This window comes from Myotis daubentonii, chromosome X (assembly GCF_963259705.1).
Source record: "Myotis daubentonii chromosome X, mMyoDau2.1, whole genome shotgun sequence".
In the NCBI taxonomy this organism is placed as follows: domain Eukaryota; kingdom Metazoa; phylum Chordata; class Mammalia; order Chiroptera; family Vespertilionidae; genus Myotis; species Myotis daubentonii.
Genome location: NC_081861.1, coordinates 26,770,591 through 26,797,842, shown reverse-complemented (window position 1 = coordinate 26,797,842; position 27,252 = coordinate 26,770,591). Strand labels below are relative to the sequence as shown.

General features: G+C 40.3%; 1 protein-coding gene across 8 annotated transcripts in view; it reads right to left on the bottom strand.

The window, feature by feature from the left end:
- Positions 1-16,468: 16,468 nt before the first annotated feature.
- Positions 16,469-27,252, bottom strand: part of PABIR2 (PABIR family member 2) — a 28,256-nt gene continuing 17,472 nt past the window's right edge. For 6 of the 8 annotated variants that reach the window (XM_059680318.1, XM_059680319.1, XM_059680322.1 and 3 more), the window contains one exon: positions 16,469-18,187. In XM_059680318.1, the coding sequence (XP_059536301.1) occupies positions 18,118-18,187 (70 nt within the window). In that variant the 3' untranslated portion in view covers positions 16,469-18,117. The other 2 variants (XM_059680325.1, XM_059680326.1) reach the window with 1 other exon arrangement.

The following is a 27,252-nucleotide window of genomic DNA, read 5'->3' as shown; positions in this document are numbered from 1 at the left end:
GACATGGCTGAGATTATTGATATTTAAGAGACATTATGAGATCTGGCAGAGAACCCTGGCGTGGAAGTCAAGAAATGTGCTGTGTGGTGGGCCCATTAGCAGATATAGGGAGAACATCAGCTGCTGGGAATCCACAAGGAACATTTATAATGATGATAGTGACACAGATGTTACATTTCTACCTCTTTACACTTCTCAAAGCATTTTCACATTTACTACCACAAAATCATAGAATCTTAAGAGTAGAAAAGAATTTTAAGAATTATCCAGTATAACCTCCCACTCTAGGCAAGACTCTCACCTACAACATCCCTCTCATTTAACTTTCAAAGAAGTCCTCTGGGGAAGCAAGCTTAGCAGCTCACACCATTTCCATCTTAGAGAAAAAGAACAACTAATGACTTAGGGAGTTTCAGGCCAAGATGATACAGCCAATTAGTGATAAAACTGGCCTTGGACACCCTAGTCCTGGATTCTTTCTATGCTATTGCATGTCTCTTTTATCTTTAAGGAGATAAGTCCTAGTCACCCTGTGGTCCTTACTATGTAATTTAGTGCCTAATTATTCTTGAAGTGCTTTAGAAGCTTCAGCTCTGTTACCCAGAGTAGAGTATAAGATTTTGAGGGCCAGATTCATATCTCATAGTGTATACTACTTTGAATATCTGTCTTCTCCCTAGCTCACCACCAATGTTAGGGGTTCTTGGAAGATATTGAACAGATGTCTTTATAAACAAATTGAAATTTTAAAATTTCTAAGTTATTCCTTATATTTTAGAGACATTCTAGATTTGACTTTCTCCAATTTTATTCTCATCTTTGGAGATTTCATTTGGTTGTAGCTACTGGGTTGAAATACTTTTGTATCAGGGCTTAAATGAAGGGAATATCTTGATATCATAGCAGATTGCTTTTCTTGATGGATAAAACAACTAGCAAGGCTATTACCTAGGCCTGATACTGGCAAGTTGAGGATCCAACATGTATTTTATTTTTCAGTAAAGCCCTGGCTGGAACTTTAGAATGGCAAAGTCATGTTGCCCCTTTCTGGTCATTGGAATATATTAAATGAAATATATTGTGCTCATTTTATATCTTAATGTTATAAGAAGAGTTCTAATCAGGATTATTCATCATGGACTTTTAACACAAACTGGCCTCTTCCAAGGGCATTAGGCTGCAATGAAAACAAGAATCAAAGACTTACATGGGAATACCCATAGGATTCACTGGATAACCAAAGTGTGCACTTAGAAATTTCTGAAGCTAAAATTTTGAACTTGGTGGATAGTTCTAATAAAAACATCAAGATTTTAAACTGTTGTCTATACCTGGACTAAAAAAACTCTCTTTAGTTCATAATTCTTTTGTGTTGTTGACATATAGAAAAACCCTAACTCATCAGTTTCCATTCCTATCTCCTCATTCCCTTAATTTTTCTCCTTTCCCATAAATAGTATCTATATTGCAATAACCATCTCCTGCTACTACCCTCCAAGGATATCTGGGGAGGGTGTTAAATAGCAATGGTTTTGTACAGTACTATAATTTTTATAGCTTTAAGGAAGCCACCTGCCACCGCCATCCCTATACCAGAGATGGGTGAGCTGCCCCAAAACTCTTTCATGAGAATAAGCAATGGAATCCAACAGATTATTCTAACGAAATAGCACCCAGGCAGAAATGCCTAACTTGTCTGGTAAGATTCTTTCAAATACATTTTGTAACAAGGCTTAAATTCATCAGAAAAAGACAATGAAATGAACCAGGAAATGTTTAAGGTAGAGTAATAGAGCTGCTGAGATACACTTAAACATAACTTTCTAAGCTTAAACTGCATAATAATCTTTTCCAGATCCTTTTAGTTCATTTTTCACTCCAAAAAGAACCTTATATGGGATTGTTCACATTTGGCCCAGTACAACTTTGGCCCATATCAAGCCCCTTAGACTTGGCCCAACACAAATTCATGCTGTCAACTACAGCTTGGCTCCCACCATGGCCCAATTGTTCCTTATTCATCTTATACTGTGAATATTCCAATCTTCCTCCCAAATCCCCATTCTTATTAGATGAACTTGCTTACAAAGCTCTTACAAATGTTGCTTGAAGCTATGGGTATAAACTCACTTAGCTATTGGGAATGTTAGAATATCTCTCACATCAGATGTTTTTTTCCCCCCTGAATATTCTCAAAGTTATCTCCTCTTCTGTTGTAGAATTCATCCCTTCCCACTTTTATACTCCCACATTTATCCTCTCCATCTAGACCTGCACTATTCTATATGGTAGCTACTAGCCACATGAAGCTATTTAAATGTAAATTAATTAAAATTAAATTAAAAGTTCAGTTTTTCAATTGCCCTAGTCACATTTCAAGTTCTCAAAAGCCACATGTGGCTACTGTATGGCACAGCAAAGACATAGAAAATTTCCATCATCACAGAAAGTTCTACTGGATAGCAATTTTCAATAGGGTCCTCTGATTTCTTACCTACCCCATGGGCTCTTCAGTCTCACCATCATCAACAATAGCAACAACTACCCTACAAGTGACCCTTCTACCCTTGTAGCTAGCTATAAGTCTCTAAATGCTGCCAAACTTTTAGAATGAGAATTTGCTTTTACCCCTACATTCCTTCCTTAGTCCTTTGCAATCTGACTTCTGTATCTTCTTTGCAGAAATAAAGACACCAAAGACTTTTGGTGCATCCTCCACCATTTTTTCCAGTTATCATCTTCCTAAAATTACTTCTCTCTAACCTGTTTCTCCCACCTTCTGTCCCTGGCACATAATCATTGCTGAATAAGTGTTGGTTCACTGAGACAATTAACTTTCCTCCTTGATTACTTAGTCCTCCAGGACCCATCATGTGACACACTCCTGTCTCAAAATCCCAGTCTTCTGCTTTTTTTTTCTTTTGTCAGCCCTTCTCTGACTAGCTAATCTTCCCTCCTTCACCTTTAACTATCTTCTTTTTGGAAATGGGTCTTGATCTCCTGCTTCAAGATGCTAATTTCTCAGAAACAGACTTGTAGATACAGAGAACAGACTGATGGCTGCCAGAGGGGAGGGTTGGAGAAACTGGGTGAAAAATGTGAAGGGATTGAGAAGTACAGTTGCAAAATAGTCATGGGGATGTAAAGTACAGCATAGGAAATATGGTCAGTAATCCTATATAATAAAGAGGCAATATGCAAATTGACCTTTACTCCATAACACCATCACAAGATGGTGGCATGCACAGTGGGAGCTGGGAAGTGGGGGTGGGGCTGGCGGCCACTCTGCATGGCTTCCGCCGGAGTTCCTGCGGCCCCACAGGGGCATGGGGGTCCCGGCAGCCACTTCACGCGGCTTTTGCCAGGGTTTCCGCGGTCCCGCGCATGCACGCTGTGGGGGCGGGGCCCGGCAGCTGTTGGTGGGGCATCGGGGCGGCACTCCAGGACTCAGGGCCATTCTGCGGCATGCCAGCCACGTAGGGTGGGACTCTGGGACTCAGGGCAGTCCCATGGCATTGGAGGGAGGGGTCCTGGGTCTTGCACAATTTCGTGTGATGGGTCACTAGTCTTATATAATAAAAGGCTAATGTGCAAATCTACCGAATGGTGGAATTACCGGTCACTATGACATGCACTGATCACCAGGGGGCAGACGCTCAACACAGGAGCTGCCCCCTGGTAGTCAGTGTGCTCCCACAGGGGGACTACTGCTCAGCCAGAAGCCAGGATCTCCTGCGGGCTCACAGCTGGCGAGCACAGCAGTGGTGGCAGGAGCCTCTCCCACCTCCGCAGCAGTGCTAAGGACCCCTCAGGGAGCAGGGAGCAGGCCTAAGCCTGCAGGCAGACATTCCCCGAGGAGTCCTGGACTACAGGAGAGTGCAGGCCAGGCTGAGGGGCCTCCTCCACCCTCAGTGCATGAATGTCATGCACCAGGCCTCTAGTATTTTAATAACTATGTATGGTGCTAAATGGGTACTGGAAATATCAGGGGGAACACTTTGTAAAGTATATGGTTGTCTAACCACTATGCTGTACACCTGAAACATGCCAGTTAATTCCCATGTGAACAGTCAAAGATTTAAGGGGGCAGGAACAAAAACTGTAAAATGAAAGTTATGGGAAGGCTCTGGCCAAAGGAACTTTTTTCTGTATAATAATTCTGCTACAGTCTCTCTTATGACTAGTTTCAACGTTGCAGAATAGAATAGTAGTTCTTTTTCCTAATCATTTCTTCTTTCTTTATTTTATTCTTTTTTGTTTGGAGGGAGGAGTGTGTTAGTAACCTCCATACTGCCTCTTCATAGCAAACTACACAACAGTTGTAGATCAAAACAGAAAGCCAGCCACTTGCACAAAGGCAATAGTAATGCAATCAGCCCACAGAAAATTACACCCTGGTGTTTTGTGAAGAAAGTTGACAGGACAACACCTCCTTCCCTTCTTAAAATGAAGGCATAAAGTACACTCTAACCTTTAACAGCATATGATGTCTATAACTAATGTGAAGGAAAGTCAGAACTTTTTTCTCCCTTTGTTTACTTTTCTTCTAGCAGAAATATCGTTCTGCTGATTAGAAAGCTGAAAAAGCGAGTAGGGAGAAATATGCAACTCATTCAACTAAAGGAAAATTAAAGTAATGCAGACAACACTGTGCAAGATGCTTGATTCTGTTACACTTAACTTAAAAACTACCAGGTCTTCCCTGACTGGCATGGCTCAGTGGTTGATCATTGACCTGTGAATTAGGAGTTCACAGTTTAATCCCAAATAAGGGCACATTCCCAGGTTGTGGGCTTGATCCCCCAGTGGGGGACGTGCAGGAGACAGCCAATCAATGATTCTCTCTCATCATTGATGTTTCTATCTCTCCCTCCTTCTCCCTTCCTCTCAGAAAACAATAAAAATATATTTAAAACAAACAAACAAACAAAAACTACCAGATCCTGACCAGTGTCCCTCTGCCCTGCACCACCTTAGGTCTATTGAAATACAGTTGAAAAATAAAATTGCAATATATTTAAAATGCACAACATGATACTTTGATTATATATACACTACAGGCCCGATGCCCGAATTCATGCACGGGTGGGGTCCCTTGGCCTGTGATCGGGGCAAGATCAGGACCTTCTTGCCCAGTCCCGATTGGGGCCAGCCAGCCGGAGACGGACCTTGGGAGGGCTCCAAGGTGTGTCTGGTCCTCTCACCAGTCCTGTTGGCCGGACCCAGCAGCAGCAAGCTAACCTACCTGTTGGAGCATCTGCCCCCTGGTAGTCAGTACGTGTCATAGTGACTGGTCGAGCAGTCAACTGAAAGGTCAGACACTTAGCATATAACGTTTTTATTATATAGGATAAGTGAAATGATTACCACAATCAAGTTAATGAACACATCCATTACTTCACATAGCTACCTTTTTTTTTTTACACAACACTGTTATTAACTGTAGTCACCAAGTTGTATATTAGATTCTCACAATTTATTCATATTCTAACTGGAAGTTTGAACCCTCAAACCAATCTCCCATTTCCTCTACCTACCAGCCCCCTGGCCACCACAAGTTACTCTCTTTATACGAGTCTTACTTTTATTTTTTTAGATTCCACATATAAGTATTTGTCCACAATACAATATTGTCTTTCTGTTTCCCAACCAATATTCTTGAAATGTAAATTCAACACCCAAAACCTGTACGTGACACTAAGAACACTGGAGAAATTTAACTGGACAGATGTGGGCAGTTCCAAAACTCAGTGGTCTTTGAGAGCAAAAAGATCAAGACAGTTTTTCACAATGATTTATAAGAAATTTGCTTATAAAAGAAATACCAGAGAGGGCATTCAGTTATACACAAGGTAATCAAAGTAGCACAAATATCCTCCAAAGTGGGCATTTACTAGGCAATTTGGGTTAAAATAATATAAAAGGCAGATTGTTTCCCCCAGTACATTTGCCTTTCTTGCACTTGAGGAAAATTTGTAGATGAAACTTCTAGAAAGGAAGAAAGAAAGAAGAAAGAAAGAAAGAAAGAAAGAAAGAAAGAAAGAAAGAAAGAAAGAAAGAAAGAAAGAAAAGAAACAAAGAAGGAAGGAAAGAAAAGAATGAAAAGAAAGGAAGGAAGAGAGCCTCCTTTCCCACAGCCTTCTGCCAAACAGATTCTGTTGCTAGGTAAACATAAGCCACCAACAATTTATGTACCAATATATACAGAAAATTATAGCTGAGAGGAAGCTTGCTAGTTTATGAAACAGATGGTAGATTTATGTCATAGCCCAAGAAAAACAGGATTTTGCCACAATGAGCCACTGCAAGTCTCTCTGACAATTTCCTAGCCTAATAAACACTATGGCTTTTTATGTTGTGAAGTAGAAGAAGAGTGGAATCACAGAAAAGAAGAGTCAAAAGGAATGACAAAAATGATGCTCTTTGAGAAGTGGAATTATTGGTTTTAAACTTTGTTTTTAAATATGCAATAGCATATTTAAAATAAATAAATAAATAAGCAAGCGATAGCAGCAGAAAGTAAACCAACACAGCTAGTAATATACCCTCAGACTTGCCATCTGGGTTGAAGTCATATTTAATAAGCCCAGCTATATCAACTCCACCCCTCTAGCACGGTAACATTTAATAAAGGCTGGGAAGAAGAGGGTATACTCTTATGCAAACCTCTGTAACTAGAAAATATATCCATGTTTATTAAAAATTTTTAAAAAGAAGTATCAGCAACGTAAGGCCCTTGCAGCTCATATTTCTCATGCAAACTAAACTGGCATTTGTTTAATAAGCAACTGGTTCACAACTGGACTTCAACTGGCCCATCACATCAAGGAACAAACTGTTGAACCACACTCAGATCCACACTGACATCTGCAGGTAATTGAAACAGGACTTATAGGAATTGATTTCTAGACACAGGACTTTCAAACCAGTCATCACAGTAGTATGAGAACATATAACACAACATATAATACCCTGAATGACAATTTATTTCTTTTTAAAAACACTATCAAAGTGTAAGTACTTTCATAGATTAAAATAGTGCACATAGTATATGAGCTCAATTATGTAGGAAAAAATATAACTATTTCTGCCTGGTGTAATTGTGGTGATTTTATTTTCACTTTAAATTTTTCCTTCTATTTTCTGTTACTTTTTATATATTCTCAAACGAGCATATAGTACTTTTACAATAAGTAATTTAAAGCATGCTACCTAAATTTTAACTTCAAACCCTTAGTTGTCCCAATTCAATTTGTATTAACATTCATCAAAGCCTTTTAACAGCACCCTGAAAAATGCTGTTTTACTGCAATAAACTGATGCTATGCAGCATGTTTATTTACATAGATTATCAAAACTTCTAAATACACACAAAAATAAGGATAAACCGATTTGTAGCAGACTTAAGCTGCTTTAGTCTAAGACGTGTGATTTTTCTCTAGTGCCTTTCAATTGAGAAAAAATGTTAAGTAACATTTATTGGGTCAATCTATAATTACAGTATTAGATAAAATAGGATCTACTACCATGAGGCTCCTTTTACAATGACTATGGGGGAAAATTTGTCTTTCCGGGCTTGCAAAATCAAGAGACTCATTCAAGTTCTGAGGTAAAAAATCAATATTTGAAGAAAGCTTTATTCTACATGATGAAAATTAGGTATAATAGAAAAATCCGCCAGGCTTTCTACTGGTAGAAAAAAAAGTACAATTACTTAAGGGTGCCTTAAGAAATTCAATCAATGGTCACTCATAAACATGCAGTCTCCCCAACTTACAAGTGTGTTACATTTCAAACGCTTATTGATTTGGGGGTGGGGGTGCCCGGAAACAAAGAAACAAAGTATGGTAGTAGGGTCCCAAATTAATTCACAAAAGTAAAGCTAAAATCTAAAATACTCTACGTTTGCAATGAAACTGTAGAATGAAGTTTTAGCAATAAAGTCAAACAAATGTTGGAATGCTTTTAACAACAAATTATTTTTTAGTTTTCATGTTTTGGTGCATGAGAAAATAACTATAGAAAGATAAGAAAGTGGAACATTTTCAAGCACTTTAGATAGTAACAACTAATTGCTCTTTAAATCTTGCAGCTTATCTTATTTTTGTTTTATGCTCATGGGTCATGCTTAAGGTTTTACTTTACTTAATAAATGGACATGAAATGGCAATTAGGAAGAAAAATTAGGAGAAAAATTTTATTATGGAAACTGGCTAAGAATTGATACAGAAAGGGGGAGAGAGAACTAAAGAAAACATGGATGTAGATGATACTTCTTGTTTCCACTTCATTCATTCATTCAATTATGAAATAGCAGGCCCCATTGGTGAGTATAAGAACCCAATAGTTCATTCATTTGTTCATTCTTTCAAGCATTCACTCTCCTCCCCAAGCAATTCGAATAGTCAAGTTGTCTGCATATTTTAAAAAATATATTTGCATCTTTCTATGTGTGAAGTTGAGTATCTTTTTATACGTTTAAGCCATTTCTATATTTTCTTCTGTGAACTGTCTATTCAATGTTTTTGCCCATTTCCTCTTTGGATTTTTAGCCCCCCCCCCTCTGGAATTTAAGGGTTCTTTATATATTGGGGATATTAACTGTTTTTGTTGTTGTTGCTAATCCTCACTTGAGGATATTTTTTCCATTTTTTTTTAAGAGAGAGTGGAGGGAGGGAGGGGGTAGAGAGAGAGATGGAGGGAAAGAGAAACATCAGTGTGAGAAAAACACATTAATCGGTTGCCTCCTGCATGCACCCCATCCCAGAAATCAAACCTGTAAGACGGGTACATGCCCACTGACTGGGGCGGCTGGGGGTGCCCCGACTTAGCACTAACTGCCTAGGGGGCTGCAGATCAGGCCTGGAGAGAGGCCTGCAGAAAGAGAAGCAGGGTCTGATCCATAGCCTCTGTGGCAGCCGTTGATCAGAACTTGCCTCTCTTTCTCTCCCTGCCTGGCTAACAGCCAAGCCTCCATTTCTCTCCAGGCCTCCACTGGGGCTGCTGATCAGCCCTGCCTTTCTGATCAGGCCCCGTTGATAGGCCCAGAGACGCTGACTGGCATAGAAACTGACCAATCAGAACCAAAACTGGGTTAATTGTGAGGAGCCAATGGCTGCCTAGGAGGCAGAGCTTTTGATGCTGACTGGCATAGAAACTGACCAATCGAACCAAATTGGCTGGCAGAGGAGGGCAGTTAGGGGTGAGATCAGGCCTGCCGGGGAGGGCAGTTGGGGGTGATCAGGTAGGCAGAGGCAGTTAGGGGCGATCAGGCCAGCAGGGAAGGGCAGTTGAGGATGAGATCAGACCGGCAGGGAAGGGCAGTTAGGGGCAATCAGGCAGGCAGAGGCAGTTAGGGGCAATCATGCAGGCATGCAGAGAGGTTAGGGGTGATCAGGCAGGCAGGCAGAGGGGTTAGGGGCAATCAGACAGGCAGGCAGTTGAGTGGTTAGGAGCCAGCAGTCCTAGATTGTGAGAGGGGTGTCTGACTGCCAGTTTAGGCCTGATCCCTGTGGATCCAGAGACAGAGAAGCATCCATCAGACCATCAAACCTCAGAGGGAAGGTAGGGGAGGGTGGGGGTAAGGGGGAGAGATCAACCAAAGGACTTATATGCATGCATATAGGCCTAACCAATGGACACAGACACCAGGGGGGTGAGGGCATGAGTGGGGGGTTGGGGGGCAATGGGGAGATAAAGACACATATGTAATACCTTAATCAACAAAATAAAATGAGGGAGAAAAATATGCATATATATCTATTATAAATATGAAGGCCGTACAGGTAATATTTTATTTGCATAGAAATATTTGCATATTTCTATAAGGTTTGAACTTTTATGAGTTTTCCTTTATAATTTACTAGAGGCCTGGTGCATGAAATTCATACACTGGGGGCGGGGGGGTCCCTCAGCCCAGCCTGTGCCCTCTAGCAGTCCAGGACCCCTTGTGGTATGTCCGACTGCCAGACCAGGGGGATAGGGCCTAAGTTGGAAGTCAGACATCCCTCTTACAATCTGGGATCCCTCGCTCCTTACTGCCTGCCTGCTCGCTCCTTACCGCTTGGCTTGCTGCTCCTTAGTGCTGCTGCGGAGGTGGGAGAGGCTGCTCCCACCGCTGCTGCACTTGCCAACTGTGAGCCTGGCTTTTGGCTGAGTGGCTGCTCCCCCCATGGGAGCGCAATGACCACCAGGAGGCAGCTCCTGCATTCATTGAGTGTCTGCCCCTGGTGGTCAGTGTGCATCATAGTGACCAGTCGTTCAGGTCATTCTCCATAACGGTCGCTTAGGCTTTTATTATATAGATAATTATAAAATGAATAACAAATAATGAAGAAAACAATAAAAGAGAAAATAATTTTAAGCACTGCTATGAGATGTTAGTTTTGTCTTTGAGGAGGAAATATGCATGGTCAGGATTACAAATCCTAGATTTCTTGACCCACCACCTACAGCAGCCACAGTTCCCCTCCCCTAACCCCATCCTGAAGGGAGCTAAATGCTTGAAGGACAGATTCAGACAAAGAACTACTGTACTAGCTTGGGCTTTCACCTCAGACTTCAGTGCAGTCACCAGATGGGTTAGACTAAAAATTTATTTTGCCCAAAGTAGGCAGGCCTTGCTCTGGCTGATGTGACTCAATTGGTGGGGCATCATCTTGTGGCATCTAAAGGTTGCTGGCTCCTTTCCTGGTCAGGGCACATGCTTGGGTTTTGGACTCAGTCTCCAGTGGGGGGTGTGCAGGAGGCAGCCAATCAACGTTCAGCTCTCACATCTCACATCAATGTTTCTCTCTCTCTCTCTCTCTCTCTCTCTCTCTCTCTCTCTAAAAATCAGTAAAAATATTAAAATAAAAGAATTTCTTTTAAAAAAGACAACAATAAAGTAGGCAGGTCTCAGTAACTTCTTTCTCTGAGGGCTACATTCTGATCTTAGCTTTGGAGCTCTATCCACTCCTTTAGTCAGAAAAGATAGGTAATAAAACACAAACTAAAGGAAAACCATACCTAAGGAGGCAAGAAACCTTTTAGGGTGACTGATTGGTCCAAGTTTGTCTGGGGCTTTCCTTGTTTTAGCATTAAAAGTCCCCATGAGAACCCTCAGTTCTAAACCAACCAGGACCTCACAAACCAAGGCTCAAGTGCTCCTTAAAACCTGTTTTCCCTAACCCCCAGACAGGTTCTCCCCTTGATCGTCAAAGTAGAGTGTCTTCTCAGAAGCTAAAGAGAGGTACCAGACTTCTCTTATCACACTTCACAGAAGAAAGAGAGAATACAAAGAGACACACACCCCCACCCCGCAAAAAAAAAACCATTCCACACAGATTCAACAGACAGTTCTACACACCACTGTGACCCAATACTTTCCTGGATCTGAGTTCTGATTTATAGTTTACTTTGATGATTTTGGCCATAGCTAGATATCTATCATTCATACTATTGTTTACTTAAGGTTTTTCTTTAACTGAACTCACTTTTCAAAGAAAAGAAGAAAGACTCGTGGACATGGACAACAGTATGATGATTGCCTGAGGGAAGGGGAGAGTGGAGGGAGGTAGAATAAGGTAAAGGTGGGATAAATGGTGATGCAAGGAGACTTGACTTGAGGTGGTAAACACACAATACAATACACAGATGATGTGTTGCAGAATTGTGTACCTGAAACCTATATAATTTTATTAACAATGCCATCCAAATAAGTTCAATAAAATATAAAAATTCAATAAAAATAAATGAACTCACTTTTTCTTATGTTTAAGATATATGTATTTTTAAAATATTATTTGCTAAATTTGTTATAACAGAATACTTCATATAACTCTCATAAATGGAAAATCTGCATCATGTGCCACAAACAGAAGATACATATTAGGTATATATTAAAAATATTAGCTAAAAGTGGAGAGACTCCTCATGTAAGTTTCCTCAGTAATGTGTGGAAGACAAGAAGCTTGATGCTCCTCCTAGAGGGCAGAATGTGTGTGGCTTTCTTCCAGTTCCTTCTATAGGTTAACACTCCCTAGTGATATTCCTTCAGCTCCCTCTGTTGGTTAGAGTGAATAACTCCACAATTATTCAACAAAACTTTATTGAGCGACTATTATGTTTCAGATACAGTGCTGGCTGTTGAGGATACAGAGGAGAAATGAGAAACTTTTTGTATGTAATGAACAAGAATTGGGAAAGAAGGAAAAGAGGAAGCTAGAAAATGTGGGCATAGATTCTTTTTGTCCAAAGTAGGCAGGTCTCAGTGACCCAAACTAAAAACTTGTCTATGAGGTCTATATTCTGACCTTACTTAGCTTTGGAGCTCTAATCACTCCTTTAGTCAGAAGAGATAGTAACCCCTCATTTACTTAAGCCTCTGCAATCTCACTTTTACCCTTTTCACTTCACCAAAAGTACACATACGAAAGGCTCTAGGGACCGTCTAATTATCAGAACCAATAGGAGTTTTCAGTCCTCACCTTAAGTGACCCTGGCAATGACTCCCTCCTTAGCTTCACTGATATAGATAGCTGCTTTCCCCAGTTTTCTCCTGCTACCCAATCTCTATTTCAGCTTCCTTTTAAATGTTGGTGTTTGTCAGGATTTTGTCCTTAACCCACTTCTTTATACAATCTTCCTGCTTATGTCTATACACATAGGCATAAAGATTTCTACCTACATAAGCTAAAATGATCAAATTCTAAAAGACCACAGCCTGTTTCTCTCTCCAGCTTCATTTTTTTAATTCATTGAGGTAACATTGGTTAATCCAGCCTCATTTTCCATAATTGTCAAATTACTGTATTTCTGTGATAGTGATTTAATCTCTTCTTACCTGTATCCGATTTCCCTCTACCTGACTCCCACCTCCACCCAAGATTGCTCTTCAAGATTCAGCTTCAGTGCTACTTCTGGGAAACATTCCAGAAGCACAGCACACCCTATGTTGGGTGCTCTTCCTTTGTATTCACCCAGCACACTCAAATTGCTTCTAATAGTCTGTGTATTTCTGTTTCTTTTACTAGACTTGTCTTCTTGAAGGCACGAACTTAATCTGCACTTATAGTTCCCAGCACAGGGCTCAATAAATATCTGTTAAATTGATAAACAGTCTAAGAAATCCCTTGTAAAGTATGGCATAGGGAATATAGTCAATAATATTGTAATAACTCTGTATGGTGCCAGGTGAATACTGACAATATTGGAAGAAACGCTTTGTGAAGTTTATGATTGTCTAACCACTGTATACCTGAAACTAATATAAAATAATATTGAATGTAAACTGTAATGAAAAATGTCTTTAAAAAGAGAAAAATATCCCTGAACTGTGAATAGTTGAACACAAACGAAAAGGAGGTTGTTGGTGGTGTAAGCCAGGGATATTTAAAACTTGAGTATTTAGATCTTTTTCCCTTTCCCTTCATAGAGGCAGCCAGAGCTGGTAGGGCTAGAGGGGCATGAGGGTCAGAGCCAAAGAAATGGTTGGGCTAGCAAGGCAGCCAGGATGTCAGAGCTGGAAATTGGTTACATACAGGAGAAATTACCAATTGTTTTGAGGATAAAGGGAACCAGGTCTGTCACTACCTGAGAATGGAATTATAGGGTAGATGCCAGGATGTACCCTGTGTTGTTGAACTGAAACAGGAGGTATGAATTTGAATTCATGATTTTTAATAGATGAACAGATATAAATATGTGTGGATCTATGCTGAGAAGGCCTTTAAACCATGCTGACCCCCCCCCCCCCCAGTGGCAATGATTATACCAGTGTCTAGCCTACACCTTGACTTTGAAATACCATTCTCCATTAAAAGAAATCAGGGCTCCTTAGAGAAATGGCTGATCCTAGGGCTGGGGCAAGAAAAGTATGAATCTGGGACATCTTATGCCAGAAAGTAAAGCACTGCTCAAAAAATCATAGGGATTTGTCAACAGTACTCAGGAGCTGGCATGGAGGGGCACTCACCATCCAAATCTGAGAGATGAATATCAATATAATCATGGTAATGGGTTAAATCCCATTGACTAAAATAGGAGTCCATGAATCTACATTGATGTAAATAAATAGTAGAGAAGGGAATTTTCTTTACAGTAGAATGACAATTAATAAATGTAGTAGAAATTATAGAATTAGAGAGTCACCATCAGATAGCCATCATAATACCATCAGAGAAGAAAGATTAGTGGATACTAATAGTAGTAAGTGAAAGTTTCATGAGGAAACAAGATATGTAATACTCTCAAAGGATCTCTATACAAATATTTTATTATTTTCAAAGGGAAAACACTAACTGTTCAATGGAATAACATGGTAGACACCAATTTAACCAAAGGATCAAGGTTACCATCACCAGTATGACAGTGACAGCATGTGCCTCCTGCTATGATATATTGAGAACACAGCATTGCTTATGTAGAAAATTTTCACTGACGCATTTAAGGATAATAGGGCATATCATGCCTGTAACTGTTGGTTCAGAAAAAAAATGTGTGTTCATACACACATAAGATAGATAGATACATACATACATACATACATACATACATACATACATACAAGAATTGAGAGATAGAGAGAATGATAAAGCAAATGTGGTTAAATATCAACAACTGAGAAACCAGGGTGAAGGATATACTGGAGTTCTTTGTGCTATTTATACAACTTTTCTGTAAATGTGAAATAAAACAGTTCATATATTTTTAAAATACTGAAAAGAAAACTGAGTGCTTGTAACCTGAGTCATATAAAAAGGCTTTTATTTTTTGCCTGTCTACCTCTCCATCTAGTTCTAAAAACAATTTAGCCTTATGAATATGTAAAAAACAAACAAAATAAAATAAATTGAAAACAAGTATGAAATCCATGTGATCTTGGCAAGAACCTTCTAAACTGTCAAATTCTACAAAATGTTCTTGAAAATTTGACAGGTTATGGGGGGAGATTTCTCTTTGTTTTGGGAAACAGTCCAAACTTCAATATAGTTATTAGTTCCTTTGTGTTCCTGATACCCTTTTATTCAAAACTTGATTGCAATTAGCCCAAAAGAATGTAATACTGCACTATGGAGGCAGAAAATCATCCTATCTAATAAAGCCGTGATATGCAAATTGACCCTCACTCCAACACACAAGATGGCCGCCCCCATGTGGTCACAAGATGGTCGCCACAAGATGGCCGGCAGGGGAGAGCAGTTGGGGGGACCAGGCCTGCAGGGGAGGGCAGTTGGGGGGACCAGGCCTGCAGGGGAGGGCAGTTGGGAGAGACCAGGCCTGCAGGGGAGGGCAGTTGGGGGGACCAGGCCTGCAGGGGAGGGCAGTTGGGGGGACCAGGCCTGCAGGGGAGGGCAGTTGGGGGGACCAGGCCTGCAGGGGAGGGCAGTTGGGGGGACCAGCCCTGCAGAGGAGGGCAGTTGGGGGAAACCAGGCCTACAGGGGAGGGCAGTTGGGAGGGACCAGGCCTGTAGGGGAGGGCAGTTGGGGGAAACCAGGCCTACAGGGGAGGAAGGGCAGTTGGGGGGGACCAGGCCTGCAGAGGAGGGCAGTTGGGGGGACCAGGCCTGCAGGGGAGGGCAGTTGGGGGGACCAGGCCTGCAGGGGAGGGCAGTTGGGGGGGACCAGGCCTGCAGGGGAGGGCAGTTGGGGGGACCAGGCCTGCAGAGGAGGGCAGTTGGGGGGGACCAGGCCTGCAGGAGAGGGCAGTTGGGGGGGACCAGGCCAGCAGGGGAGGGCAGTTGGGGGGACCAGGCCTGCAGGGGAGGGCAGTTGGGGGGACCAGGCCTGCAGGGGAGGGCAGTTGGGAGAGACCAGGCCTGCAGGGGAGGGCAGTTGCGGGGACCAGGTCTGCAGAGGAGGGCAGTTGGGGGAGACCAGGCCTGCAGGGGAGGGCAGTTGGGGGGACCAGGCCTGCAGGGGAGGGCAGTCGGGAGGGACCAGGCCTGCAGGGGAGGACAGTTGGGGGGACCAGGCCTGCAGAGGAGGGCAGTTGGGGGGACCAGGCCTGCAGGGGAGGGCAGTTGGTGGGATCAGGCTGGCAGGGGAGGGCAGTGGTGGGGACCAGGCCTGCAGAGGAGGACAGTTGGGGGAGACCAGGCCTGCAGGGGAGGGCAGTTAGAGGGGGACCAGGCCTGCAGGAGAGGGCAGCTGGGGGGGGACCAAACCAGCACAGGAGGGCAGTTAGGGGTGACCAGGCTGGCAGGGGAGGGCAGTTAGGAGCAATTGGACCAGCAGGGGAGCAGTCAGGCATCAATCAGGCTGGCAGGGGAGTGGTTAGGGAGTGATCAGGCTGGCAGGCAGAAGTGGTTAGGGGCAATCAGGCAGGCAAGCAGTTGGGAGCCAGCAGTCCTGGATTGTGAGAGGGATCCCAGATTGGAGAGGGTGTAGGCTGGGCTGAGGGACCCCCCCCCCCCCGCATGAATTTCATGCACCGGGCCTCTAGTTATTAATAAGAATAAAATAAATACACTTTAAAAATTTTACAGAATTTTATGCATGTGTACACACTTTATTAAATTTGCATTTTAAGATATACACAAGGTCAGCATTTCACAAAATTTCCCATTATTCCAAAAGCAGTTATCATGAAATACAATGATTACATAAGTCAGTCAAGGAAAAAGAGCATCATCTATAGGATTTTCTTACCATATCATCTCTTGTATTTATCTTCAAATAGAAGCCTGAAATATGATATAATATAGAATAGGAAGAGATAATTTTAATTTATAACAATGATCACTTTTCAAATATTAAATTTTATATAAAAATAAAGGGGTTCTCTTAACCAAGCTAATCTGAAGATTAGCATCTCTACCTTTTATTTATCTCAAAACAATCCCTGCAGAAATTTAACTTCCTAGTCCTTTTAAACAATAAAGTTAACCATCTTGCTTCCTAGTTCTCATACCATTGGAACAATTTCATTTTCCTGCCCTAATTCTACCCCACCACTGAATTTGAAAAATAAATATCACATTCCAAAGGTTATTTCTTAAGAGTTCTAAATTAGAGCCACTAAATAGCCAAAAGTGTCCCTTTAAGGCAAAAAGACAGTAGAGTGAATGTGGATAAGTATCCTGTAAGATAAAACCATCGCTCAATATTATATAGGAAGAAACATCTTAACATGGTTCTTTTACAAACAGAATAAATACACTGAATACCACAGAAATAATGTTTCTTTAAAATGGCATACTAGAGAACAATCTTCATAATATACACATTTATGTTAGGTTTGAAGGATTATGGCCTTTGCACAGGTGAAAGCAATATGAGAAATAAAGCCATTAATGGTGGTTATTACTATTTAAAATAAACAACGCATCTGATGCTGTAACAGAACTACTTATTGCTAGCTAAGTGATGCTCTCTTATAATTCAAAGAGAATATGTTTCCCTTCAAGCTATTCAGTATTACTAGTCAGCGAGTACCTGCAAAGTGCAACATCTTCCTTCAAGATTCAAGGATCTTTGCCTTCAAAACACACAAGTGCAGTAGTTTTCGTTTCTTACATACATTCAAAAATGGAATACTATGATCCTAGCAGGCAAATTTGCATATTAAATACAGACTATCCACCCACAATATATGAACATTAAAAGAAATCTATCATGACAGACATTTTTACACAATTTTAAATAATAAATAACACAACAATAGACTACATTCAGGTTTTTAAAATAGCTCCATTCAGGATTTACCTTTTAAAAATTAACTTCTGGTATCTCAGACTATCATGTACAATGTTCACAGCTCAAACAGCTTCTTAAAAGCAGAGTTCACAATAACATTGATTTTTTTTTCAGTTCCTACTCCACATAGATATTAAATTGCCTTGCTATAAGGCAGCATGAAAAAGAACTGGATTCTGATTCTGGTGGCAACACAATGACCAAAACACAGTCAGCAGCACCACTCATCACACGACAAAACAAAAGAATTTAATGTCACAAAAGTAATCAGAAAAAAGCAGCAATCAAAACAGTATGTGGCAGTCACATAAAGCCCCCTTTTCTAGGTACCTTATGATATACATCTTTACCCCAAGGCATCTCAGGCCTCATAATACCACCCAGGGCAAGCTGTCAAGCTTCATGTATGCTTTCTAGACAGTAGTTAGTGGGTAAATAACATTATTCATTCATTTGTAGGTGCTCCACACATCTGGTCAAGGCAGGAATTTCTTCTCCTTGATAACACCACCTAGAAATATTAATAATATTGTATATATTCCTTAGGGTAACAGATTTGGGGAGAAAAATATCAACTGTGGTAGCTAAGTCACAGGAACTTGTGTGGTGACTACTCCAGGCATCATGTAAGTTCATTTACACTCTCAGCACTAAAATCAATCCTCACGTCATACACTCCAACAACAAAGAAGCAATATGGGTAGTAATGAAAGCAACTATGTGTTTTTTCCGCTCTGTGAGAAATGGCAAGTGAGCAGCTCAAACAGGAAAAGGAAACCAAACAATGTGCTTTAAACTGATGCAGAAAAATAAAAAAATATATATAAAATGAAAAGCAACTCATCTATTGTGAAGTAGATTTGAAACTATGTAGCCAACAGAGGACAAATAATTTGTCAAGCAAGAGAATTTCTGATCTACTCTAGGTGTCATATAACTGCTGGGGAAAGGAACCATTATCAAAAATACATATCAGTAAAAAAATACATATCAGTAAAAAAAAATACATATCAGTGCTTTCCTTAAATGTATTTGAGATTTAGTCCCTAGATCCAAAATGTGATCAGCAAAAAGAGAGAGAGACACACACACACACACACACAAGTAAGGTCACTATCCTCATAAAATTGAACTGTAGAGGAGAGATGCCAAAAAAAGAATGGTGTCAAAATGGTTTAAATATGTAATACTTTAATCCTCATTGTGGATCAAAGTTCTCTGTGTTCCTCTCACAGAATGATTTATGTAGGAAACAGCAGCTAAAACACTGAATCAGAAATGGGTAAATCACTTGGGTGAGAGATCATCCATCAAGATGAATGGAGGGCATGAATTGGAGCATGCTACTGGAGACTCTGCAATCGTGCTGCCTTTAGCCAGTGAGTCTGAGCATAAGACACTGCTGCTACTGCTACTACTACTGCCATCCAAAATATCTGAACTGAAGACAAAGCAAAAAGAATTATAAGCAGATGTATCTATCAGGGTAAAAGTAAACATAACATGCAAAAACATAGTTTTAAGAACTCACAAATCAGAACTGCATTTGTAAATAATGAAAAGCAAAAAAGCAATAGCAATGAACTATGTTAACATGTACTATATTCAAATACCTGTGAAAGTAAGACACTCGAGGTTCCCTATCATTTTAGTGCTCTCCAGGAGGCACCAGAATGTCAATAAGCCTTCCTCTTGACAAGTCACAGTTTTAGTGAGGTTGTTCCCTTATCTTCAGCTAAAGAGATTTCTACCTTATATTTATCTTCTTACCTTCCCATCAGTCTCACAGTAGAAGGAAATGGTTACTAATTGAAGTACCTACCCTGAACTGTGTGAAGTATTCTATTAAACAGTGCTTCATGGTCCTTCTACTACAGAACCAAATCTTTCAACTGCACTAGATTTTACCACTTCTCCACTCCCAAAAGGACTTTGATTCAAACACATTTTTTTTCTAATTTCCTCCATTATTTGCATTTCATATTCTTCTCATTTTATGAATTTCTTACACTGTTTCCTTTCTTCTTGCTTTCAAAACCCAAAGGTCTCCCTACCACCTCTAAAAGATTCCTTTCTTTGATCCCTTCTATTACTATCCAGTTAAGCTTCTAAAAGGAATGCTCTCTATAGCCCAGCTGGCATGGCTCAGTGATTGAGCACTGACCTTTGAACCAGGAGGTCACGGTTCAATTCCAGCTGGGGCATATACCCCGGTTGTGGGCTCGATCCCCAGTGTGGGGCGTGCACGAGGCAGCCGATCCAATGATTCTCTCGTTGTTGATGCTTCTCTCTCTCTCTCCCTTTCCCTTCCTCTCTGAGATCAATAAAAATATATTTTTTAAAAAATAAAAGGAATGCTCTATATCAGTGATGGCGAGCCTATGACATGCGTGTCAGAGGTGACACGCGAACTCATTTTTTTAGTTGATTTTTCTTTGTTAAATGGCATTTAAATATATAAAATAAATATCAAAATATAAATCTTTGTTTTACTATGGTTGCAAAGGTAAAAAAAATTTCTATATGTGACACGGCACCAGAGTTAAGTTAGGGTTTTTCAAAATGCTGACACGCCAAGCTCAAAAGGTTTGCCATCACTGCTCTATATCCACAGACCTAATACTCTCAAAGTCCTTTCACCTCTTTAATCCTGACAACTGGCTTCTGCTCCTACCCTTCCACTAAAAGGGCATCAAGAGCCTCTACAACCCAGCACAGGGATACCTTATCCATCCAGCCCAAGCCCTCGTGGCTCCCAACAATCAGTCTGCCCTTCCTCATAAATCTGCCTTCATATTGCAACATTCACAATTAAAAGCCTTCACCATTTGCCACCAGGCTGCCTTTCCAGCTTTGATTCCCATCAACCCAACATATAAGCTCTATGCTCTATTTGGCCCAAATTCACTCATTCATTTATTCTATTACTGAGTACCTGCCAAGTGCAAGAATTATGCTAGATATTAGAAAACAATGGTGTATAAGACAGACATGGCTCCTGCCCTCATCAAAATTACAGAACAGTTCAGAATACAGACACTGAAATAATTATACTAATAACCATATTATAATCTATGATCAAAGCAATAAAGGAAAGATACAAGAGGCTCTGAGAGTATATAACATGGGAAACCTGATCTAATTTGAAGGAACAGGGAGGAAGGAGGAACAAGTCTCCCTAAAAGTGAAATTTGAGCTGTCATCTGAAAGATGAGTAGGCATGAATGAGGTAAGGTTTGGGGGGAAGCAAGGATAGTTCTAGAAGCCAAAAACAGGCTAGTGTGGCTGTAGTATAGACAGTAAGAAGAACATGATGAGAAACAAAGCTGGAGAGGTAGTCATGAAGTTTTAGGATTTACACAGAAATATTTTTTATTTTTGAAAAAGAAACAAAGCAAAGAATTGGAGAAGGAATTGTGAATCAGAATATATGGGTTCTAATTTAAATCTGGTCACTAGCTCCTTTGCAAAAGCCCATCCTGATCTAATGTGTTCTAAGGTTAAATATTATGAGCCTTTAATATTATCATTTGTATGAATTTCTAAGTTAACATATTTCCAGTATAAAGTAATCTGTGACATTTGGAAGTTTCTGGGCCCTATACCACCCTCAATGAAATATAACTTCCCACCCACCCTGCTTCTCTATTCTACTATTTTTTCTTCAAAATGTCATTTCTTTCTATTAGCACTGGATTTTTTTAGGTGGAGACAGAATATAAACAGGCTTCAGAATAGTAAAAATTAAAATGAAAACGGTATATTCCACAGTACTCCTACTCTATGCTCACTGCCGTCAAATGCATCATTAATAATACCACTTTTAAGAAAGACGTTTGGATAATTTAACTGGCTCAGATATTTTTTCAACCAAAAGGCAAACAGGTCTAAAATATGAATTATTCAAACTACTGAAAGAAAGTTGCACAGATAATCTAAGACATTGGAAAATCAAAACACCTTTATATTTGCTTTGGAATATATGTGATATTTTCCTCCTGCAAGATTTGGCCTAGACTAATATTAAAATAAATTTATTTTCCTAAAGCACATATTGGCTGGGCAGCCGAAGGACATGCTCTGTGCTACCTGGAAGGAATAAATGGGCTTGGATTAAAATTTGGACACCAAGCAGATAATCTGAATGTAAATAAAGACTTTCTTATTCTAACCACCAGACTCATGGTGAGCGCTGGGTTAAAAGATTCCATTTCTAACAAGACCTGCTTGCGGAAAACCAAGATGGCAGCATAGGTAAACACCGGAAATTGCTGCCTTGCACAACCACTTCAAAAATACAACTAGGACAAAACGGACATCATCCAGAACCACAGGAAGGCTGGCCAAGTGGAAATTCTACAACTAGAAGGAAAGAGAAAAGCACACTGAGACTCAGAGGAGGTGCGGTGTGGAAGTAAAGTGCAGAGGTACGGAGGCGCACACGGAAAGGGCTGGCAACTGAGGATGCGGCTGTCTTTTTCAATTGGGAAGGAATCTCAAGCTCCCGACTGCTCTGAACTCCAGTTCTGGGCGAGTCTCTGGGGACCCAGACTCATACAGGGAGAAACTGGACTGTCTGACATCAGGCAGAACTTGAGGGCAGCTTTCTCTCAGAGGCACCTGCAGTGATTACCGCGGAACAGTGAGACCCAGGTCCTCTTAGGGCAGGGCTGAGGATCAGCCATAGTTGTTTGCTCCACGCTGTTGATTCCCTGAGACCCCGCTCCACCCAAGCTGTGAGCAGAAGCTTTTGCATATGAATACCCTGGCCCTCTGCAATCTAAAATTCCCTAACAAACTGCAGCTGGGTCAGAGAGACCCAGAACATCCAAAAGAAGGCCCAAGGCCCCACAGCAGCTTGCATTGCTTCACAGCTGGGCCTCATCTGGGCACCTCCAAACCCCAAACAAAGAAGAGGAATCTGAAGATCTCTCCATAGCTCCTGCTGGATGGCCTCAGGCAGAGGCTAAATTAGCACCTCCTTAGAGATCCAAGAGCCAGTGTACCCAGTGGTCAGAGTGGGACCATCCAGATTACAACTCCTCAGATCCATAAGGGACACACTCAGGGGGCAGACTCAGTGAGCACCGAAGCCCCACTGAAGCAAGTCTTGCCCCATAAGAGTGTCTCCAGCACAGAAGTTATCCCACCATAGACACAACTGATTCTCACAGCCCATTGGCCTGGAGGTCAATTCCTCCCAGTGATACCTACAACAATTAAGGCTTAACTACAACAAGACTGTGCACACAGCCCACAAAGGCGTGTACCAAGAGTGTCCACCTCAGGTAATTGGAGAGGCCGAGCCACTGGGCCCTATAGGACACCTAGCACACAAAGCCACTCTACCAACAAAGGGAAGCAGCCAAAATGTGGAGACAAAGAAACAGGTCACAAGTGACAGAAATGGAGGAAAGCAAACTACTGGATATAGAGTTCAAAACCACGGTTATAAGGTTTTTCAAGAATTTTCTAGAAACCGCTGATAAATTTAGTGAGACCCTTGAGAATATGAAAAAGGACCAACTAGAAATTAAGTATACACTGACTGAAATAAAGAATAATATACAGAGACCCAACAGCAGACAAGAGGATCCCAAGAATCAAGTCAAAGATTTGAAATACAAAGAAGCAAAAAATGCCCAGCCGGAAAAAAAAAGAAAAAAGAATCCAAAAATATGAAGATAGTGTAAGGAGCCTCTGGGACAACTTCAAGCATAACAACATCCAAATTATAGTGGTGCCAGAAGAAGAGAGAGAGCAAGATATTGAAAACCTATTTGAAGAAATAATGACAGAAAACTTCCCCTACCTGGTCAAAGAAATAGACTTACAAGTCCAGGAAGCACAGAGAACCCCAAACAAAAGGAATCCAAAGAGGACCACACCAAGACACATCATAATTAAAATGCCAAGAGCAAAAGACAAAGAGAGAATCTTAAAAGCGGCAAGAGAAAAACAGTCAGTTACCTACAAGGGAGTACCCATACGACTGTCAGCTGATTTCTCAATAGAAAGTATGCAGGCCAGAAGGGAGTGGCAAGAAATATTCAAAATGATGAATACCAAGAACCTACAACCAAGATTACTTTATCCAGCAAAGCTATCATTCAGAAGTGAAGGCCAGATAAAGAGCTTCACAGATAAGAAAAAGCTAAAGGAGTTCATCACCACCAAACCAGTATTATATGAAATGCTGAAAGGTACCCTTTAAGAAGATAAATAATTTATGAACAGAATAAACTGGTGAATATAATAGAATCAGGGACATAGAAAGGGAGTGGACTGACAATTCTCAGGGGGCAAGGGGTGTGGGGGGTGCGGGAATAGACTGGACAAAAATCATACACCTCTGGATGAGGACAATGGCAGGGGTAAGGGCAGAAGGTGGGGTGGGAACTAGGTGGAGGGGAACTATGGGTGGGGAAAGAGGAACAACTGTAATAATCTGAACAATAAATATTTAATTTAATAAAATCCTATCTAATAAAAGACAAAAAGGGTAATTGACTGTACCTTCAAAAAAAATAAATAAAAATAAATAAATAAATAAAAAGACCTGCTTGCTTAGGTGAATCTTGTATTCATTCAAAAACATGGAAGATGTGGGTGATAAACACACAGTACAATATACAAATGATGAGTTACAGAACTGTACACTTGAAACCTATAAAATTATATTCACCAATGTCACTCCAACAAATTTAATTTAAAAAACACAAAACATGCAGAGAAATCTGTCACCTAACACTACTGATTACCTTAAGAGAAATAAACTAATGGGAAATTTACCAAGAAAAAGGGGAAATCTGAACATTTCATATCTTTTCAAGAATTTCTTCTCTATTATTAAATATAAACATATGTAAAATTTTTATTATTAACAGAAAAACAGCATACTTTAATAGTTGCCAAAGCAATTCAGATTCAGAATTTAATAAACCATTATCCATATATTTTCACCAAGCTAAAATCTACTTTCTGTTCTAATTAATCTGGCACTACTACACATGGCCAGGAAGCACAGACTACAAGTCACAAATTACTCATTGTCAGTATATCTGCATAAAGCAAGATTTATATTATATTTTAAACCATATATTAGTAAATAAAAGTGATTTTCACAGTATCTGCTATTAAACTTCTACCAGGGCTTCTAAAAGCAACAAAGTATGGTCCAATTTGAGTTTCTCTCTTCTTTCTTTCCTATCTTAAAGTCTGATGGAGCCAGACAATAGCAGGAAAGCAAAGGACCTACATAATTCAAACTGAACATAGGAGTACATGAATCAAAAGAGAACTAATTCATCCCTAGCCGGTTTGGCTCAGTGGACAGAGCGTGGGCCTGCAGACTGAACGGTCCTGGGTTCAACTCCAGTCAAGGGCATACACCTCGGTTGCAGGCTCCCCCCTGGCTTGGGCCCTTGTCGGTGCTCATGAAGGAGGCAACCAATCGATGTGTTTCTCTCATACTGATATTTCTCTCTGTCTTTCCCTCTCTCTTCCACTCTCTCTAAAAATCAATGAAAAAAATATCCTTGAATGAGGATGAGAGAGAGAGAGAGAGAGAACTAATTCATTCGAACCACTGAACATAATGCTGAGGCACTATCTGAACCACACAACCAAATATACTTATGACTGTTAAAGTAATTCCTTCCGTCTAAAAAAACTAAGGGTGAAATTGTAAGAGAGTCATTAAAACATTCAAACAACAAAACTAGGATGTCTGTTGTGACACATACTCTCACCCCATCTGGTTGAGTCACTTTGCCTTATCCGGTCAATAAACTGGGTTCAATCAGACTGATGAATAGACAGGTAAGTGCACTAAAAATTAGCCACAGCCCTATGAAGCTCAGCAGATGTTGAAATAAGGTAAGATAATAGGGCATCCTTACTCCTTGATGTGGGTTAAACTGGTCCATAGGGCATTTTCTCTAGTCTCTACTATTTTACCTTAGTAAGGCCCAAGATTATCTTCCCACATAAGCTCTAAATTCTTAAGATCATACATTTAAATATGATAATTTTCACAGTCACTTTGGGAACAAGAGTTTAAAAGTATTGGCACAGTATCTATACAGTATCTCACATAAACATGTTCAAAGTATATGTACATATTTCTATTAATAAATAAATCATAATTAAACTTTATTCTTGGGTCCTAACTGATTTGGCTCAGTGGATAAAGCGTCAGCCCATGGACTGAAGGGTCCTGGGTTTGATTCTAGTCAAGGGCACGTATCTTGGTTGCAGGCTCCATCCTGACCCTTGTGGGGGCATGTGCAGCAGGCAACCAATCAATGCTTCTCTCACATCGATGTTTCTCTCTCTCTCTCTCTCTCTCTCTCTCTCTCTCTCTCTCTCTCTCTCTCTCCCTCTCTCCCCCTCCCTTCCACCCTCTTTAAAAAATCAATGGAGCCCTAGCTGGTTTGGCTTAGTGGATAGAGCATCGGCCTGTAGACTGAATGGTTTCAGGTTTGATTCCAGTCAAGGGCACATGCTCAGATTTTGGGTTTGATCCCCAGTAAGGGGCATGCAAGAAGCAGCCAATCAATGATTCTCTCTCATCAGTGATGTATCTATCTCGCTCCCTCTCCATTCCTCTCTGAAATCAATAAAAATATATTTTACAAAAATCAATGGAAAAAATGCCCTCAGGTGAGGATTAACAAAAAATAAAAATAAAGTATATAAAATAAATAAATAAACCTTACTCTTGGTATGTCACACATTCACTATAAAATTTTCTTGTCATGATACATGTAACATTAAAATAATGCTAAAATAATTAAGATTAATCTAAAGAAATTAAAATCATAAGGGTTAAATTAGCAGTCACATTAAAATTGAAACTTCATTGAAGACTTTTTCCTTTTCTGTAGGAGAAATAGACTACCACTTAATCTTGACTAGAAGCCTTGAAAATTCCTTTATTTTCTTTTTTTAATATATATTTGTATTGATTTCAGAGAGGAAGGAAGAGAGAGACAGAAATATCAATGATGAGAGAGAATCATTGATCAGCTGCCACCTGCATGCCCCACACTGGGGAATCAAGCCTGCAACGTGGGCATGTGCCCTGATCTGAAATCAAACTGACCTCCTGGTTCATTGGTCGACACTCAACCACTGAGCCATGCCAGCCAGGCAAATTCCTTAATTTTCATGCTACGGACTTATTCTCCCAAAAATGAGGAGCAGAACATGAGTTCCCACCATGCAAAAAAAAAAAAAAAAAAATCAAAGCACCATGCAAAGAAAGGTGTACTTAAAACTCTTGATGTTCATAAAGACTAAATGCAGAATGGCATAATTCCTGTCTTGCGGTGACAATGTTCCCCAGATTTTATTATCAGAAATTTCAAAATTTTCAGTTAGTAAAAAATGGGCACATACTCAAACTTTACATTTAATTTCTATTTCAAAGATGTCATATTTTAAAGGTTATTATCTAGTATATAAACTTTAATTTAAAGTGTTAAAGCCCACCTTTTATTTGTAGGGTAGGTCAAGGAATTAACTATAACAATTTAAATGATCATTTACTGATGATCTGATAATTTTTTATTC